Raw genomic sequence first — 16,854 nt, 5'->3', positions numbered from 1 at the left:
CACAATGCTTGTTTAAAGATTGTAGCGGCCGACACAAGCGAAGCAAAATTTCGACGACAACTATGAGTTTCGCAAATGAAGACACACTATGAAGCGAGGATATATTTTACGGACAAGCCTTGAATCGTTTTATTTAACGTAGTCGTGGTATCCAAGTACTTATCGTAAACTGAAATATGAATTTATAAGGAGGAAGCTAAGCTAAATGCGAATAGACAAACCAACATTCCAAACATTCCGATATAAAGGCAAGATGCAAAGCTAGCTAAAAACTCAAACAAACTCACAAAAAAAAACTATAAGCTCAAGGAAAGGAACATTAGCACTTACATAACAGTCCCGCTTGTAAGAATCGAACCAAAACGAACTTCAATATAAGTTAGGTATTCGGAAGCGAAACGGGAAAACCAAACAGACACTTACTCTAACACAGAAAACTGTAGTCTTACGGCAAACGACAACAACCAAACGATAAACAAAAAAAACTTCAACTACTCTTCTCTAAAATCGCACACGTCAACATTAAAAAAGAGTCCGCGTGATTTGCTTACGAGATTACTTCGTAACCTCAAAGCACGCGCACGCGAGTCGCGCGCGCACAAGTTTGTTAACGTCTTCTTAACAGCAGGCAAAACCGTGGCAGCTGTTACATGGCTCCCCTGAAATGTCCACATTTCACTAATATACAAAGCTAATGAAGGTCATTAAGCACGACTAAATGTCCACAGAGTAATGAGGATGAAATAAGGTTAATGACTACTTGTATTCGTGGCTCCTCGTTGGGGATGAACCTCAGGTCTCACTTGCTTCTTGTAACAGTACAAGTTTCTGTACGGGGCGTTCCAGGTATCTGCACGGTTTAACACGTCTACCCCTTTTATCCAGTGTGCGATCTGCGACAGCAAGTTTGACAGTGCGTACATGGCCATCGGCGCTCTGGTGAGCTTCGGTCACTCGAGCAAGCTGCCATAGATTGCGAGGAAGATTCTCATCATCCTTTATGAAGACGATGTCACCAACACGCGTGTTTCGTCTGGGCTTGTTCCATTTCTGCCTTTGTTACAGGTTAAACAAGTACTCTTTCTTCCATCTAATCCAAAATTCATTCGCCAAGTGCTGTACTCGCCGCCAGCGTTTTCTGCAATACTTATCAGGGGCTTCGAACACACCAGGTGGTGGTAGAAGTACTTTCGTTTTCATCGTTAGTAGATGGTTGGGCGTCAACGGATTCAGGGAGGTTGGATCGTTAAGGGAGTCAATCGTAAGCGGGTGGCTGTTTACTATTGCCTCCGCTTCGCACATGAAGGTTTCAAGCGCTTCATGGTTGAGTTGGGAACCGTTGGTTTGTAATAGAGACGACAGGACGTTGCGCACTGAGCGAATCTGTCGCTCCCATACACCACCCATGTGACTGGCTGACGGAACGTTCATCTTGAAGACAAACCAATCGCAGTCGTGGCGCCGTAGCACGCCTCGAATCTTATCATTGTCCAATTCTTCCAAAGCTACCTTTAATTCTCTTCTGGCACCCACGAAATTCGTACCCTGGTCGCTGCGTAACTGCCGAATAGGACCTCTCCTGGAGACAAACCTTCGGAAGGCGTTGATAAAGGAATCGGTCTCCAAAGTAGCGGACACCTCGACGTGTACTGCTCTAGAAGCCATACAGGTGAATAGGACTCCGTAGCGTTTAAGATCCTTGCGACCCTCTCTGATCACGAAGGGGCCAAAATAATCAACTGCGCAGTTGGTGAATGGGGGCGCTGGCTCCAATCGATCATGCGGTAGTTCAGCCATACGTTGCTCCTGTAATTTACCACGTAGTTTACGGCACGTAACACATCTACGTATTGCAGACGATACGGTTGAAATAGCTCCTATGACCCAGTAACCGCTTGCTCTAATCTCATTAATCGTGATCCCTCTGCCTTGATGTTTTACTTTATGATGAAAGTGCCTGATAATGATTTCAGTGACGTGACTGGTTTTCGGCAGAATTGCTGGGTGAATGCATTGCCCCGGGATATCAGATAGGTTGAGTCGTCCACCAACTCTAATAATTCCGTTTGAATCCTTGTATGGATCCAGTTTACCAAGAGGACCTGATGGTAAGATGTCGGGGTTGAATTCTTGTTGTACAGCCTTCAGGATAACGACTTCTGCTTCATACAGTTCCTGAATTGACACAGGCTGGAAACTCCTTCCGCTTGGCAACTTCTTGATGATCTTAGAATCATTTCCTTTCTGAATTCTACTTCGTAATAGACGTGTATACCGGCGGCATATGGCGATCGCCTTCTTAGCGCGGTGCCAATCCGAAAAGTATGTTAAGCGGTCTACCATGGTCGGCCAGGATGGTGTGACAGCAGTAGCGAGAGAGACAACTTTCTTGACTTCTGGATCACCACTTAGAAGCTCAGCGTCGCCGACTGATTGGGTTAACGTAACACCCCAATCAGTCTCTGGCTTCCAAAGAAAATCTGGTCCTTGAATCCACTTCGACTGGGCGAGCTCTCGTACTCTTAGCCCTCTGGACGCTTCGTCTGCAGGGTTGGTCTTCGTATCCACATACCTCCATTGCGATATCGACGTTTTATCTTGGATTTCTTGGACTCTGTTGGCTACAAATACGTGGAAACGTCTGACGCTGTTAGCGATGTAGCCGAGGACCACTCTGCTGTCTGTCCAGAATACTTCATCCGTTATCTCGATGTCCAGCTCCCCCTTTAACTGCTCGCTGACTCGTGCCGATAGGACAGCTGCTGTGAGCTCTAGCCTCGGGACGGTTACTGCTTTCAAAGGCGTGACTCGAGCCTTTCCTTGTACGAAAGCGCAGCAAATTTTGCCATTCTCATTTACCAGTCTCAAATAACTGCACTGCCCGTAGCCCTTGAAACTCGCGTCCGAGAAGTGATGGATCTCTGCCTTAATGACTCTTCCGAAATCTATAGGCTTGTAACAGCGTGGGATAGCGAAATTTTGCAATTCTTCTAATTCGGCCTTCCATATAAACCATTTCGATCGTACATCATTGGGAACTGGATCGTCCCATCCAACATTATTTCTGCAAAGCTCCTGTAGAATGGTCTTCCCTTCTAGTAGGACTGGAGCAACGACACCGAGTGGGTCGTAAATCGAACTGATTGTGGATAGGATTCCGCGTCTTGTGCAAGGTCTGTCTCTAAGGGAGATGGTGAAATTGAAAGTATCCGACTCTATACACCACTGTACTCCTAAGGCGCGTTCCATGGGTAGGTGTTCGCGACTGAAATCCAGGTCTTTGATGCCCTCTGCTCTATCGGATACTGGGATCTGCTGGATAACTTCCTTTCTGTTGGACGTGAACTTATGTAGGTTAAAGCCACCTCGTTTACACATTTCTTTGATATCCTTCACCAATTCGACTGCCTCTTCCACTGATGCCACAGACTTCAATCCATCGTCCACGTAAAAGTCGCGTCGGAGAAAATCTGCTGCCGCGTAACCGACAGCTGCTTCATTGTCATCAGCTGTAGCCTTGAGGGAAAAGTTGGAGCAACCTGGTGATGATGTAGCTCCGAAGAGATGGACAGTCATTCGGTACTCTTGAGGCTCTCTAGATGTATCGCCGTTTTCCCACCAGAGGAAACGCAGAAGGTCTCTGTCTTCTGGTGGTACTCTAACTTGATAAAACATCGCTTCTATGTCGCACATGAGTGCGATCGACTCTCGACGAAATCTGTAGAGAACGCCAGTCAAACTGTTCGTGAGGTCAGGTCCTTGCAAGAGTTGACTGCTGAGGGATTGTCCTTGATACTGTGCTGAGCAGTCGAAAACGACCCTGATTTTATTGGGCTTCTTAGGGTGGTACACACCATGGTGAGGAATGTACCAGATGGACTTGCGGCCTGTGTCTGTCACCTCCTGTTCTGGCACCCTTTCAGCATAACCATTGTCCATGACCTTGTTCATGAAATCCACGTAGTGTTGGCGATATGTTTCGCTGGATTCAAGTCGTTTCTTGAGGGGCTTGAGTCGGTTCCAAGCCATTGCGCGGTTGTTTGGTAACAGCAGATTTCTGTCCTTCATGGGTAGTGATATCTCGTAATGAGCGTCTTGAAGGCTGATGCCGTGCTTAACGATCTCCAGAAACTTCAGATCTTCCTGGGAAAACTCCTTTACATGGTGGTATTGTTCGGAAAAATCTAGTTCGAACATTCTCCGGACCTCAAAGGGGTTGATGACTTCCTTCGTTTGGTTATCGACTACAAACTTTCCATCGCGCCTCGTGTTACCAACTTCACAAGTGACGATCCTATGACAGAAAGAAGCGTCGTCTTCGTTGTCTAGAGAGGAAGGACTCACTGGACCAATAATTCCCCATCCTAGTTTAGTTCTTACCGCGTATGGGTCATTGTCGTTTCCAAGGATGACCTCTTGGGGCTTGAGGGCCTTTGGACAGTTACAACCTATCAAAAGGCCGACTTCGACGTCATGCTGTACAGGAGGTATCTCATCCTTTATCTTCGTTAGGTGTCGCCATTTACTTGCGATTTCAGGGGTCGGTATTTGGTTTCTCCTGGCTGGGATTGATTCTCTCGAGTACGCCTTCGGAAGTTTTATCACGGTTTGTCTGTCAAGCCTTTGAACAACCAGCCCCTCGACTTTCTGCGCAGGTATGCTTTCCTTACCGTGCATGGTGTTAAGCTTGAGGGACACTTCGGTTCCTTCTAGTCCAAGCTCCTTAAGAGTGGAATTTGTCACGAACGTGGAGTCGCTTCCGTCGTCGAGTAGCGCGTAGACGCTCACTTCAACGTGTGGGCGATCCCTATGGTGAACCATAACTGGCAAAATCATAGAGGTGGTTGTTTCGACGTCAGGCGAACTTGTTGAGCCACACACACTCTCGTCAACGCTCGTTGACCCGTTGCTGGGAGTAATAGAAGCAACTCCAGCGGCGATCAGGAGGTTCTTGCCTTGCGAGTCAGAGTTCCCTTGTTTACTGTTTCTTGGAGGGCGCTTAGCGGTTGGAATGGAATTGTGAAGGAGAGTTGGGTGAGGTTTGCCACACTCTTCACAGGTAAGACGGAATCGACAGCTGCTGGACAGGTGACCCGATTTCAGGCAGCCAAAACAAAGCCCCTTGGTCTTCACAAATTCTCTTCTCTCCTCTACTCTTTTTTTCTTGAACTCCCGACAATTAGTGAGGGGGTGTGTCCCTTTGCATAGCGGGCACTGTTCCTGTATGATGCTGATGGCAAAGCTGTCTGCCTTGTTTCTTCCTTTGCCTCTATAATCCTTCGTAGTTTCGAGGCCCTTTCTTTCCCTTTTCAAGACGTCTGGCGAGAAGACTGGGTCGTTTGCCAAATCGGATTCTTCCTTGACGAACTGAACGAATTCGGCAAAAGAAACGTTCGAGCCGGATTTCTTTCGAGTATCGTATGCGTGACGACACCACTTAACGCCGCAATACGATGGTAATTTAGCGCTGACTTGAGTTAATGTTGATGTAGAGTCAAGTTCGCCAGCAGATCCTACGATCCTTACGGCCTCGTGACAGCGAAAGAGAAAGTCGGAAAGAGCTTGTAATCCGGCACTATCTCCGTCCTTAATCTGTGGCCACTTAAGTAGTCGTGATTTCTAAGCGTCCGCCACGTGCACTGGGTTGCCAAATCGCTGATCCAAAAGTTTTCGCGCTTCAGTGTATGCGCTGTCAGAATTCACGGGTAGAAATCCCCTTACAGTCTCATTTGCCCTTCCTACGGTGTACTTTTCGAGGAAGTAAAGACGATCTTTATTCGATGAGACGTTTTCTGAAATAATGGAGTCGAACGCCGTCGTAAACGCCGGGTAGTCGAAAGCATTTCCTGAGAAAACAGGCGGTTCTTTGGCTGGCAGAATGTTTCGTTTTTGCTGTTCTACTAGCAGGGAACTAAGTTCTGTTTGTTTGGTCTGCAACCATATTAATTGCCTTAATGATTCCTGAAAGGGTGTTTCGTAATAAAATGACTGAGAACTGACTGGATCAGTTTCTTGTTTAATCGCGAAATTTTCTCGTTGCTGTGCTTGCACTGGCACCATGGTGAGCAAATTATCGGGATTATCTTGAGCGTGGGTTGGCGTGACTTTTGGTTTTGTTTCTGCGGTTTCAAGTCCGTGATGGAGCGTAGAGATTGGAATAAATGAAGACACCGATGGATTTAGTGGCTCTTGTTTTATCGGAATTTCCTTTCGTTCATCGATCAGAGCCCCATTAATTGCCTTTTCTTCGGCTTCGGCGATAGCGATTTTCTTCGTTAATTGCATTCTTCTTATTTCACTGTCACGCTCTAAGAACCTCATTTCCGTTTTCAGCCTTGCGGTTTTGGCGGCGGCCTCTAACTGAAGCGAACGACCCGTACTCGCTCTCGAGTTTGCTGACGTTTTACTGATGGAGGTCTTCGTTCGCCTAGAATTTCCTGATTTTATCGAGCCCGCTTGTGATTGACTCGATTTCGGTGTTCCCGATTGCTGTAGCGAGTGAATTCGTTCTACAAGCTTTAATCTCATTTCGAAATAATTTCTGTCACGAATGTCGTACCAAAGATAAGAGGCCTTTCTATCTTCTTCGTTATCGATCAATTCGTCGTATGCTCCTTGAGCGTCGTTAAGGGCATCTTTTAGCTTATCTAAGCGATCTCTTTCCTTTTCGAGGGCCTTCACATTCTTGTCTTCGTCTAGCAACTTACGGACCTTTTCTATATGCGTTGAAAGAACCGAGTAAGCATCTTGACGTGCTTTACCACGAATTTCTGCCCAATATGACTTCCCTTTCTCTGTTAATTTCCTTTCGCGCCCTTGTGGTTTACCGTCTTCCGTATCCGAGTTTGGGACGTGTCCAACGCCGGGTGAATCATCCCATTGTTGAGAGCTAGTTTCTGCCTTTTCGATTTGAATTTGTTGTTCCACGTTTTCAAGGGATGAGCTCGACATTTGAAGATCTTTGGTTCGACAATTTCGTAACGGTGTTATTTTACTGTAGCGGCCGACACAAGCGAAGCAAAATTTCGACGACAACTATGAGTTTCGCAAATGAAGACACACTATGAAGCGAGGATATATTTTACGGACAAGCCTTGAATCGTTTTATTTAACGTAGTCGTGGTATCCAAGTACTTATCGTAAACTGAAATATGAATTTATAAGGAGGAAGCTAAGCTAAATGCGAATAGACAAACCAACATTCCAAACATTCCGATATAAAGGCAAGATGCAAAGCTAGCTAAAAACTCAAACAAACTCACAAAAAAAAACTATAAGCTCAAGGAAAGGAACATTAGCACTTACATAACAGTCCCGCTTGTAAGAATCGAACCAAAACGAACTTCAATATAAGTTAGGTATTCGGAAGCGAAACGGGAAAACCAAACAGACACTTACTCTAACACAGAAAACTGTAGTCTTACGGCAAACGACAACAACCAAACGATAAACAAAAAAACTTCAACTACTCTTCTCTAAAATCGCACACGTCAACATTAAAAAAGAGTCCGCGTGATTTGCTTACGAGATTACTTCGTAACCTCAAAGCACGCGCACGCGAGTCGCGCGCGCACAAGTTTGTTAACGTCTTCTTAACAGCAGGCAAAACCGTGGCAGCTGTTACAAAGATCCTCAAGGATCTTGCATTTTCTTACCAAAATCTTCAAAGATCTGGCAATTTCTTGCCAAGATCTTCAAGGATCTTGCATTTTCTTGCCAAGATCTTCAAGGATCTTTCATTTTCTTGTCAAGATCTTTGAGGTTCTTCTATGGATCTTCAAAGATCTCCAAGAAGTCTTGTCAAGAATTTCAAAGATCCTTTAAAGATGTTGGCATGAAAATAAAAGATCCTTGAAGATCTTTACAAGAAAATAGAAGATTCTTAAAGATTTTGGCAAGAAAGTGAAAGATCCTTGGAGATATTGGCAAGAAAATAAAAGATCTTCAAAGATCTTGGCAAGAAAATCAAAGGAAAAAAATTAACCATTAGTACTTTTTAATCTTATTTCACTTTCCTTTATAGGAGATGAGCAAAGAAGCAAAAAAGAAAACTCCAAAGAAAGTTGTGCCTGCTTCATCAACAAGGTCAGGGCTGGTTCAGTTGTGTTTTTTTCGTAAAGGCAACTTTTTGTCTAAACGTAAGATAGATCATAAATTTCTTCATTTAAAATTTGCTTTGATTCTTTTTTCAATTCAGTGATAGTGAATCTGATCAAGAAGGTAGTGACAGTGAGAATTATTCAGAAGAGGTACTGTTGATTCAAGTTGTTTTTGTCATCTTGTATTTGGACTATTTGGTAATCTTACACAACTGTCAAAGTCTATCCTTCATATCTCCTCTCAGCCCAACTCTGTACAAGTCGTTAGACCGAGAGGGACTGTGACTGGATCTGGAGAAAGGGCCGAAATATCTCAGCAAGGGTATTTAGAGCTAAACGTTACTAGAATTGTTACGTAGGCTGCTTGCTGTTTAGAAGAGACAGAAAGTGTTTTTGTACACTAAGTTCTTTCTTTTGTCACACTGAAAAAATAACTTGCTGCATAGTTGTTGATTTAGGGTACTGTGCGTTTTCTGAAGTGAAAATATGACTAGTTACGCGTATTTTGCCAGGAAATTGTTTGATCGTGTGGTCTGATCATCCCGGGGGGAGAAGTCCAGATAAAGACTGTTGTAGTTGGTAATAACTGACGTTTCCACGATCTGAGCGTAAGTCGCAGTGAGCGTTGAATGGCTTTGATGTTGACTTCCGCTACCAACAATAGTCATTTGCATGACCATCAGACTACACGATCATATTTTTATTTTGAAAATCAGAATATGGATGATTTAATTGTTTTTCACTTCTTTGTTCAAGGAGGCTGACTACTTTGATTATTCTTACGGTGTCGAGCATGCGCGTAGTGGTCGAGCACAATGCAGAACTTGCGGCAGCCTCATTCCAAACAGGTAATTTGTTGTTCCTAAGAATACGTACCAGCCCCCCCTTCCCCTCCCCCACCCGCCTGGTCCATTACACGAGGGTCTCAATGGTGGCTTTTATGGCTAATGGTTAAAATTTTCGCAAATTTACGGCTTTCACCAGAAATTGTTTTTACGGTTAACTTTTCTTTCGCGTAACGATTAAAACTTGTCAATTTGTACGCTAGACGGCTCACGTTTTAGGCCATTTAATTGCCATCAGTTTACCCTATTGAGGTCCTTTCACGCCCGAAAGCCGAAAGCTAATAGTGGAAGGACATTTATTTAATGAAAACATCCTCTTACAGAGAGTACTTATGGCCCCCTGCTTGCGTAAGACCGCGGTTTGGGTTCGACCTCGTGTAAATAACTGGCCCTATGTGTCTTAATCACAGGACTCTAAGGTGGGTTGTTTCGTTCACCGATCATGGATATCGTCAGTACAGGCAGAAACATTACCACCATTTGGAGTGTTATTTACCTCCTGATCATGTGACATTTGAGAGGGTAAGTTGATAAGTTTGGTGAGGTGCATGAAAAGTACCACATTCTTTTGTAAAACTTACGTGAGACATTCAATGTGAAAAGGTTATTTAGGATGAGTCAGTCAGTCTTGCAATGTACACATCCTGACACAATCTCAACTTGTGTTCAGTAAAGCTAGGGGTTCTACGAAAAGAACCTTTGCTACGCCAGATAAGAAAAACCACTAAAAACCCACTTTTTAGATGTGGCCAAAAAATATGTGGAAACGTATTCCTCATTCAACGCAGCAGCACAATGCCCCGAGGAAAGGGTAAACTAACCTCGTTACACTACTTTTCACCAGAAAAAATTCAGTGATTGTAATGATATTTTACACGGAGGTCGAAAACGAAAATTACAACAAACACAAAAAAATAAAGTGGTCAAACATGCGACTGACTGACCGAGATAGACTTAATTTTCCCGCGAAACGCTTAAATAATCGGAAACTTTCACGGTGCCACGCAAACTTCTTCAACGTGCCATCAGAATAGAATTTTCAGACTAATTCGCTCCCATGTCACTCAAACGTCAGAAATTCCATTTCTCGTGTACCTCACTCCCAGAGTTTCGTACGGCGCGCTTAAATCGATTTTTTTATTTTTTTTTTCACGCTCGAAACGTCAGCTTCGAAATCTGTTTTATGGTGGCCAGTTTCCATTATCAACTCAGGTGATGAAACCAAATTATACTTACGGCTATGTCAGGCAAATCACGAGATCTCTATGAGGAACCATGGTGAACAAACACCTAGTAACGCCCGGCAATCAGCCACTAAGACTCTAGAATTACGCCCAGCCACCTCAGTTTCGCCATCATTTTAACAACTTTCTTTCTTGATCTATTGTAGCTTTCTATCGCAAGTGACCTTTCAAGAGCTGACAGAAGACTCGTGACGGAAAGACTCAGAGAAAGATGAATTTTACATATTTAAAAGGAGAATAATTTATTTTTTTGTATCGAAGTATGCTTAATTGTAAATATGGTGGACAAAGGTAATTGCTTGGCGTTCATAGAGGTCTTTGTTGAGAGGAACTCTTAAGGACAATGATGTTATTTATTGAAATATATTTTTGACCACAAACTTCAAATTGTTTGTAAGTTTATATGCCTGCTGTAGAATTCAACTCTACTACAAAAGTCTCTCTCGAAGGACACCTCTGTAAGACACAAAAATAGAGAAGATTCCCGCGCCGTCATCCACACATTCCTCTGTCAAACCCCATGAGAACTTGTTACTTAGAATAGAGAACGTCCCAGAACGCTGTTTATACTTTACTATGAGTTGATTTTATGTTTTCTGATATTTGCTCAGAGCATAACCTCTTCAACTGCATGCTGCAAAAAATTATGAGAGAAAATTAAGGAAGTATGTTTGAACCCTAGATTCTCTACTAGGGCTTTCTTTTTTTTCCGTCGAATTGAAGTTTTTGATACGCAAAAAAATACGTAGGTAGTGAATTTCTTCTAAAGGCAAAACATAAAATATATATTTATTATGAAAATCTGGCACGTAGTTGGTAAGACTATAAACTACAAAAACTTTATTGAAATTCAGTGTCAACTTCTAGAACCTTGCTGCGTGAATTTACTTTGACCTCGTTCCCAAGTTTTAAGTCGTGGGGAGAGAACACGTGTGAATCCCTCGGTTGATTTACATCTTGGTGTTCCTTGGGATCTGACAGCTTCACTTCCCTGAAAGACCTTAAAAACTCATAAATTAGTAATTTCTAACAGTCGAAGATGGCCTGGAGCACCTAAGAATTGTTTTTTATTGAAGACCCACCAAGGACTGATGACAGCTGGCCAAATTATTTTCTCGACGGACACAGGGTGAGGCTGGGAAGGAGTTTACAACTTGTAGTTGTTGTTTTATCATAGCACGTACGCTTATTAAGATGAAAGAATGCTACATCGACCGTAATAGATCTTACTTGGAACACTTTTAAAGGTTAAACTTATCAATGTATTATATTGGAAAGCCGGAGGCGAGTAAATGTTTGGTGGAGAGAGAATTTTCCTCGTGGCGGTGGATTAAAAAGAGTTGAGTCTTAGGGAGGAATCCTCTATGAATAGGCGTTAAAGATATTTACGAAAACCTTTGCATGGCGTTAGGGTGACAACTTCAGTATTGTTGTTGACTTTTTTTTTTGAGGAATCATAAATAACCTAACTGAACCACTTTAGAAAATTGGTGAATAATAGTTTCTCTTTGCCCTTTCAGGTAATAATAATAATAACAATGATAATAATAATAAAAACTTTATTAAAATAATAACAAAACCTTTATTCACTATAATCACTAAAAGTGTTTACAAAAATTATAATAAAAACTGGTCCGCTTCGTTTAATAATAATGATAGCAATTATTTACAATTTTAAACCATATATCTAATTATTTACAAATTTTTAAAATAATTAATATTAATGTTCACGATAGAGGACTGATTACAATATACGAGAAAGGAAAAAACTTAGCATTTACTAAATGGGAAAAACTATTAAAATAATGAAGACCTAAAAATTATGAGTGCAGATGTAGACCAGCTGCAGCGAGGGTGAAGTCTTCTGCGACCTCGCGTGATTTAAACGGAACTCTAGAACCTCTTACGCATCTGTGTACAGTTCTTAATATGGCAAATGAAAGTTGTATTCGTAGCCAGGAAATGACGCTGGCACAGGGTTCATTATTCTTGTTCGAAAGCTTATTTGCGAGGGTTCTTAAAAAGTTCTGACAGTCAAGTCCCATGCCTCTGTTTGTACCAATCATCAACGATGTAAAAGTTCCCATTTCCACCTCCATCTCTCTCTGGTTGTATTTCCTCTTCTTCTCGTTTTCTTGCTCTTTGAAGATCGTAGCTGTGGACTTGCCCTGGTTGGACCTGGAGTTAACATGCGTTACACGTACGTCGAAAAATGCTGTTACTCCTGGTGTCCAAAAGCCTCCTGCCTTCATGTCCAGCCTCGCTTCTCGACTTGTGACAGTTGACTGCAGGTTAAAAACTTCATTATCGAGCGGTTGCAGGAGTGGCTCTGTCTCCACATTTCTACACACTTTACTGATGTGTAAAGTCAGTAGATCTCGGATTGTATCGTGTCTCTGGGCAACAAAACCTCCCTTCTTGCATGACAAAGCATGGTTGACAGTAAAGATTTCTCCACATGCACAGTAGCTAGGGAGATTAGGCAGAGGGAGGTTGTAGCGGAAGCAAAGGGAGTCCCTAAACTCCCGCTTGTTTAAAACCAGTCCATGTTCTTCGATTGGAGTGGCGTTAAGCCAAGAGCTGGCTCTCTTGTCCTTTGTCTGCTGCACTGATTGGTGTAGATCAGGAGACAACGATTCATCAATCCTGTCAATCCGGGACTTTGCAGCGGCTCTTCTTTGAGCGTTGATTTCACGCTTCCTTTCCTCCATCAACTCTCGTGCTGGAATGGTGGAGCTTTGAGTAACAATAGAATTGACGTGTAGTGCTGTTATATCTCACGAGGCTTTGAACTGATTCGGACTTTCACGCTTAAGATCAGGAATCCCAATCCCACCCTGCGCAGGTGATAGATTGACAAGTTCCTCAACTTCTTCGGGGAGAGGTTCCGCTCGCCCGAATAACGAAGGAAGAAAGGAAGTGTGAATCACTTCTTCGATGGGGTCCACGTACTCTTCAAACGATTCTATGGTGCGCAAGTAATAAGTGAATTTCGATTTAGATCCTTTAGTGAAAGCGACATAGGCAGCATGGGGCTGACTCCTGCTGATTTCAGTGAGGGACTCCATTTCTCTGAGCCACTTATCAACTTTCTCTTGACAATATTGATCCCTAAACTCTTTTGATCCGATGACTGCACCGAGATGACGTCGTCCTTCGAGCGTTATGTTCACTTCATTGCCAAACACCCTCTTTGCATTCTCTACCAGATCACTGGTCTTAACAATTAACCAGCTTTTAGCACCATTAACGATATAGCCAAATTTTCTCCCTTCCTCACATAAACTCTTGTATCATTGATAGAGTGACTCTATACTCCCTCCACCCGCGGAGTCATCCGCCAGCCAGACTTGCTTGACTTGGGGAGTTGATGCCCTGAGACTAGTGATCATGTGAACGGTGTTAATTGCATACCAAGGCATTGCTAGCGGGTCACCTCGGGTAGTACCCTCTCGGGAAAGGATCTCGCCTCCGCCATTGATGAACAGCCTAGAAGAGCTTCTATACGTGTTAATGATATATAAGGCGATTTCTTTACATGCGATCCTAATGTTATGCATGGCCACCGCCCTGTTCATCTGATTGAACGCGTTAGTCGCGTCAATTGATAGAACTCCGTCCGTCCCTTCCTCATTAAAAACCTGACTCATTGCGTGTAGGGCTGCTTCTGATCCAGCGCTATGACCTGCACAAACTTGCAGTGGGCCAGCTGCCTCCTTTATCTCCTCCTTAAACATTGCAGAGGTGGTTTTGCCGATTATGCGGCGCAAGACCTCTCCCACTCCAATTGGTCTGACTCCTGGGTTTTTGTCCAGCGGTATCAGTCTACAAGCAGTGTAGCCTTCAAGTAGGGAGGGATGGTAATTGAACTTTAGCAGGTTTCTCGTCAGAGTAGCGATCTCTCTCTTAGTGTTTTTCCCTCTGCTGCAAAGTTCTTTGAGCAGAGAATTCGACGGTACAGTTCGGCATCCATTCCGGAAGGGCCAGCAGAACCTTTAGTTTTGAGGGCGGAGTCCAAGATCGACTGCTCACTGATTAGATCAAATATGCCGGGTGGAACGAGTTCTACAGGACCATGCAGGAGACACTCCTCTTCGATTTCAGCGGGAAGAGGGTGTCTCTCTTTCAATTGAGCTAATACTTCTTCTGACAGATTCAAGAAACCCGATGAGCTCTCTTTATCCAGCAATTTGATCGCTGCCGTGAGTTTCCCTTGAAAGACTAACTTTGCAAACGTTTTTGAGATGTCTTCAAACGATCTGGACCTTTCAGAAGTCACAAACCTATCTTGAATGAATTTTATCTCCTGCTTTGGCATATTCAAGTCACCCTGTCTCCAGAGAGCTAATCTCCGCTCTACCGCCACACTGTGCTCTTTGCTTTTGGAGGTTGCCAAAGGTTTTTGTAGAATTACTGAAGCGATCGAATTGAGATCTGAGTTGGAGTTAAATTGTTTCTGCCAAAATGTCAGCTGCTCGATGAAATGTTTACCCGCTCTGCCCGACGGTCGATTGAAAATATTTCTTCGGAAATGAACAACCTCATTATAGATATTATTCATTTCCTCGCAAAATCTTTGGTGGCTGATATTTCCCCACTTCTTGGCCTTGATTTCCGAGGGGCACACATCAAATTGCGGTAGATCAGGACTGATTTTAGATGTTTTTAGACCGCAGTCCAAATGTGCCCTCTCTGTTGTTGTTATCGCTTCTTTGACAAGGGAATTGTTGGCAATTGGTCTCTTGGGAACGGAGCTTGACTTAGCTGTCACGTTTTTCATATGTAAATCTGCTTCTGCTTCTAAATCATGGCTGTTTTCACGTATGATGCACGATCCTCGCAGTAGAGAGCGCTATTTATGCAATAGCGAAAATCAGACCTGAAAAAAATCAGGCCTGAACGGGATTCGAACCACTGACCTCTGGGCTACTAGTGCAGCGCTCTACCAATTGAGCTAACAAGCCAACTGGAAGCAGGCCCTTAAGTTGATTCATAATAAACCCGTGATGATAAATCAAATACAATGAATATATGAAGTTCATATATTTTGAACTGCGATATTAGATATGAGGATCGTGCATCATAGGTATCTAATACAGCAGTTCAAAATATATGAACTTCATATATTCATTGTATATGGCTGTTTTTATTCAATAAACTTTCGGGTCATCCTCAGTGTAAAAACCTGACGAGGTTTTCTTTGTTTCATGAGGTATTGTTTTGCTGTACACTATTGTTTATAATGTTTTGTTGTCTTTGTTTTACGTCATTCGCGAGCTTCACAGGTTTTTACACCGAGGATGAGCCAACTTTCCGATCTATCCAGTCTATTCCTTGTGCTTTCAAGACCAGTATCCATACCTACGACCTCCCCTTTCCTATCTTGCATCTTCTCGAGTCTGTCAGCGTGGTCACGAAGATTCTGACTAGACAAACCGAGCTCGTATATCCCATTGTTTCCCGCAGATCTTTCATCACAGCCATGTAGCCTTTTTTCCTTCCTGAGTCGAGTCGCGGTGGGTTGCTTGACTCGGTCAAATTCAGAGCTTTCTGTTTACATTTCAATAAATAATCTTTCATTTTATCTGTCCATTGAATCTTGCTATTCACCTTGCGCCGGGTTCCCTTCGCAGCCATGATAAATTCTCGTCGGCGATAAATATTCGGCTCATCCTCGGTGTAAAAACCTGTGAAGCTCACGAGTGACGTAAAACAAAGACAACAAAACATTATAAACAATAGCGTACAGCAGAACAATACCTTATGAAACAAAGAAAACCTCGTCAGGTTTTTACACCGAGGTAAACCCAAATATTCAAAATTCAAAATTCAAAACGTCAAACGAACTTTGTCGATAAATGCATTCTATAAAAAGAGCAGACCATGCAAAAACCTGATATTTTGAATTATCGGGTACTGTGATTCTCCAAACTCTCTCAAAGAGTATTGCAGTAGTTAATTTCGGGTGTTCAGGATGGAGAGGGTGGAGCTCCTCGTTGTATATCTACTCCGCCATGGTGATAAAAACTTTATTTAAGTCTCAAATGTACTTAGCTGTTAAAGCACAAGCTAATTGGAGACACTAATCTAATCAATGATTATTGATCAACTAACAACAAATTGTAAAATCTAAAAAACTAACGTAAATATCACGAACTGCAGAGATCGCAGCAGTCGCTATTATTATCTAAAATACTCGCAATATCTAATTTACGTATGGTGGTTTTAAACGACTGGAGGCTAGGTGATTGTTTGACCAGGTTGTTAAGTCTGTTCCATAAAGCAGGTCCGAAATAACGTATTGAGTGTTTCCCATAGTTAGTAGTATTGAATCGAGGTAGATTAAAGTCTATCTTTCTCAGATTTTAGCTTGAACTATTTAAGCTAAAAATTTCGGCAACATTGGTGGGTGCAAGCTTATGCTTAACTTTAGACATAAGGATATCAATGTCTTGAAGTCTACGATTATGCAGTGTAGGTAATCGTGATCTTTTGAGCAGTGTCTCATAGGTATCTGCCTTTGTTCTCTACTATAGAATAACGGTTTTTTCTACCAGGATAAATAAAGTTATTATTATTATTATTATTATTATTATTATTATTGGTGAACTTTTTTGATCAAGTATCCAAGTGAAGCACAGGAATGAATGGTGAAGGAAAACAATG

General features: G+C 42.7%; 3 protein-coding genes and 1 pseudogene across 3 annotated transcripts; 1 reads left to right on the top strand and 3 right to left on the bottom strand.

Moving 5' to 3' along the window:
- Positions 1–102: 102 nt before the first annotated feature.
- On the bottom strand, positions 103–5,616 carry LOC148730227 (uncharacterized). Its single transcript, XM_088761508.1, has 2 exons — positions 331–5,616; positions 103–169 (listed from the first exon to the last, which is right to left on the bottom strand). Exon 1 carries the CDS (start codon positions 4,834–4,836, stop codon positions 1,060–1,062), a length of 3,777 nt encoding a protein of 1,258 aa, XP_088617634.1. The 5' UTR covers positions 4,837–5,616; the 3' UTR covers positions 103–169; positions 331–1,059.
- LOC148730226 (uncharacterized) lies at positions 5,616–7,631 on the bottom strand. The gene is made up of 2 exons (XM_088761509.1): positions 7,306–7,631; positions 5,616–7,144 (listed from the first exon to the last, which is right to left on the bottom strand). The coding sequence occupies exon 2, from the start codon at positions 6,949–6,951 to the stop codon at positions 5,620–5,622; it is 1,332 nt and encodes a 443-aa protein (XP_088617635.1). The 5' UTR covers positions 6,952–7,144; positions 7,306–7,631; the 3' UTR covers positions 5,616–5,619.
- Positions 7,632–8,026: 395 nt separating this feature from the next.
- Positions 8,027–10,993, top strand: LOC148730225 (uncharacterized). Its single transcript, XM_088762138.1, has 5 exons — positions 8,027–8,085; positions 8,198–8,249; positions 8,345–8,421; positions 9,355–9,466; positions 10,335–10,993. The coding sequence occupies exons 1-5, from the start codon at positions 8,027–8,029 to the stop codon at positions 10,401–10,403; spliced, it is 369 nt and encodes a 122-aa protein (XP_088618264.1). The 3' UTR covers positions 10,404–10,993.
- Positions 10,994–12,008: 1,015 nt separating this feature from the next.
- On the bottom strand, positions 12,009–15,000 carry LOC148730224 (uncharacterized; annotated as a pseudogene).
- Positions 15,001–16,854: the final 1,854 nt, after the last annotated feature.

The sequence above is a fragment of the Stylophora pistillata genome, chromosome 5, assembly GCF_964205215.1.
Source record: "Stylophora pistillata chromosome 5, jaStyPist1.2, whole genome shotgun sequence".
NCBI lineage: Eukaryota > Metazoa > Cnidaria > Anthozoa > Scleractinia > Pocilloporidae > Stylophora > Stylophora pistillata.
The sequence above is the reverse complement of the archived record's forward strand: the minus strand, read 5'-3'. Positions and strand labels throughout refer to the sequence as shown.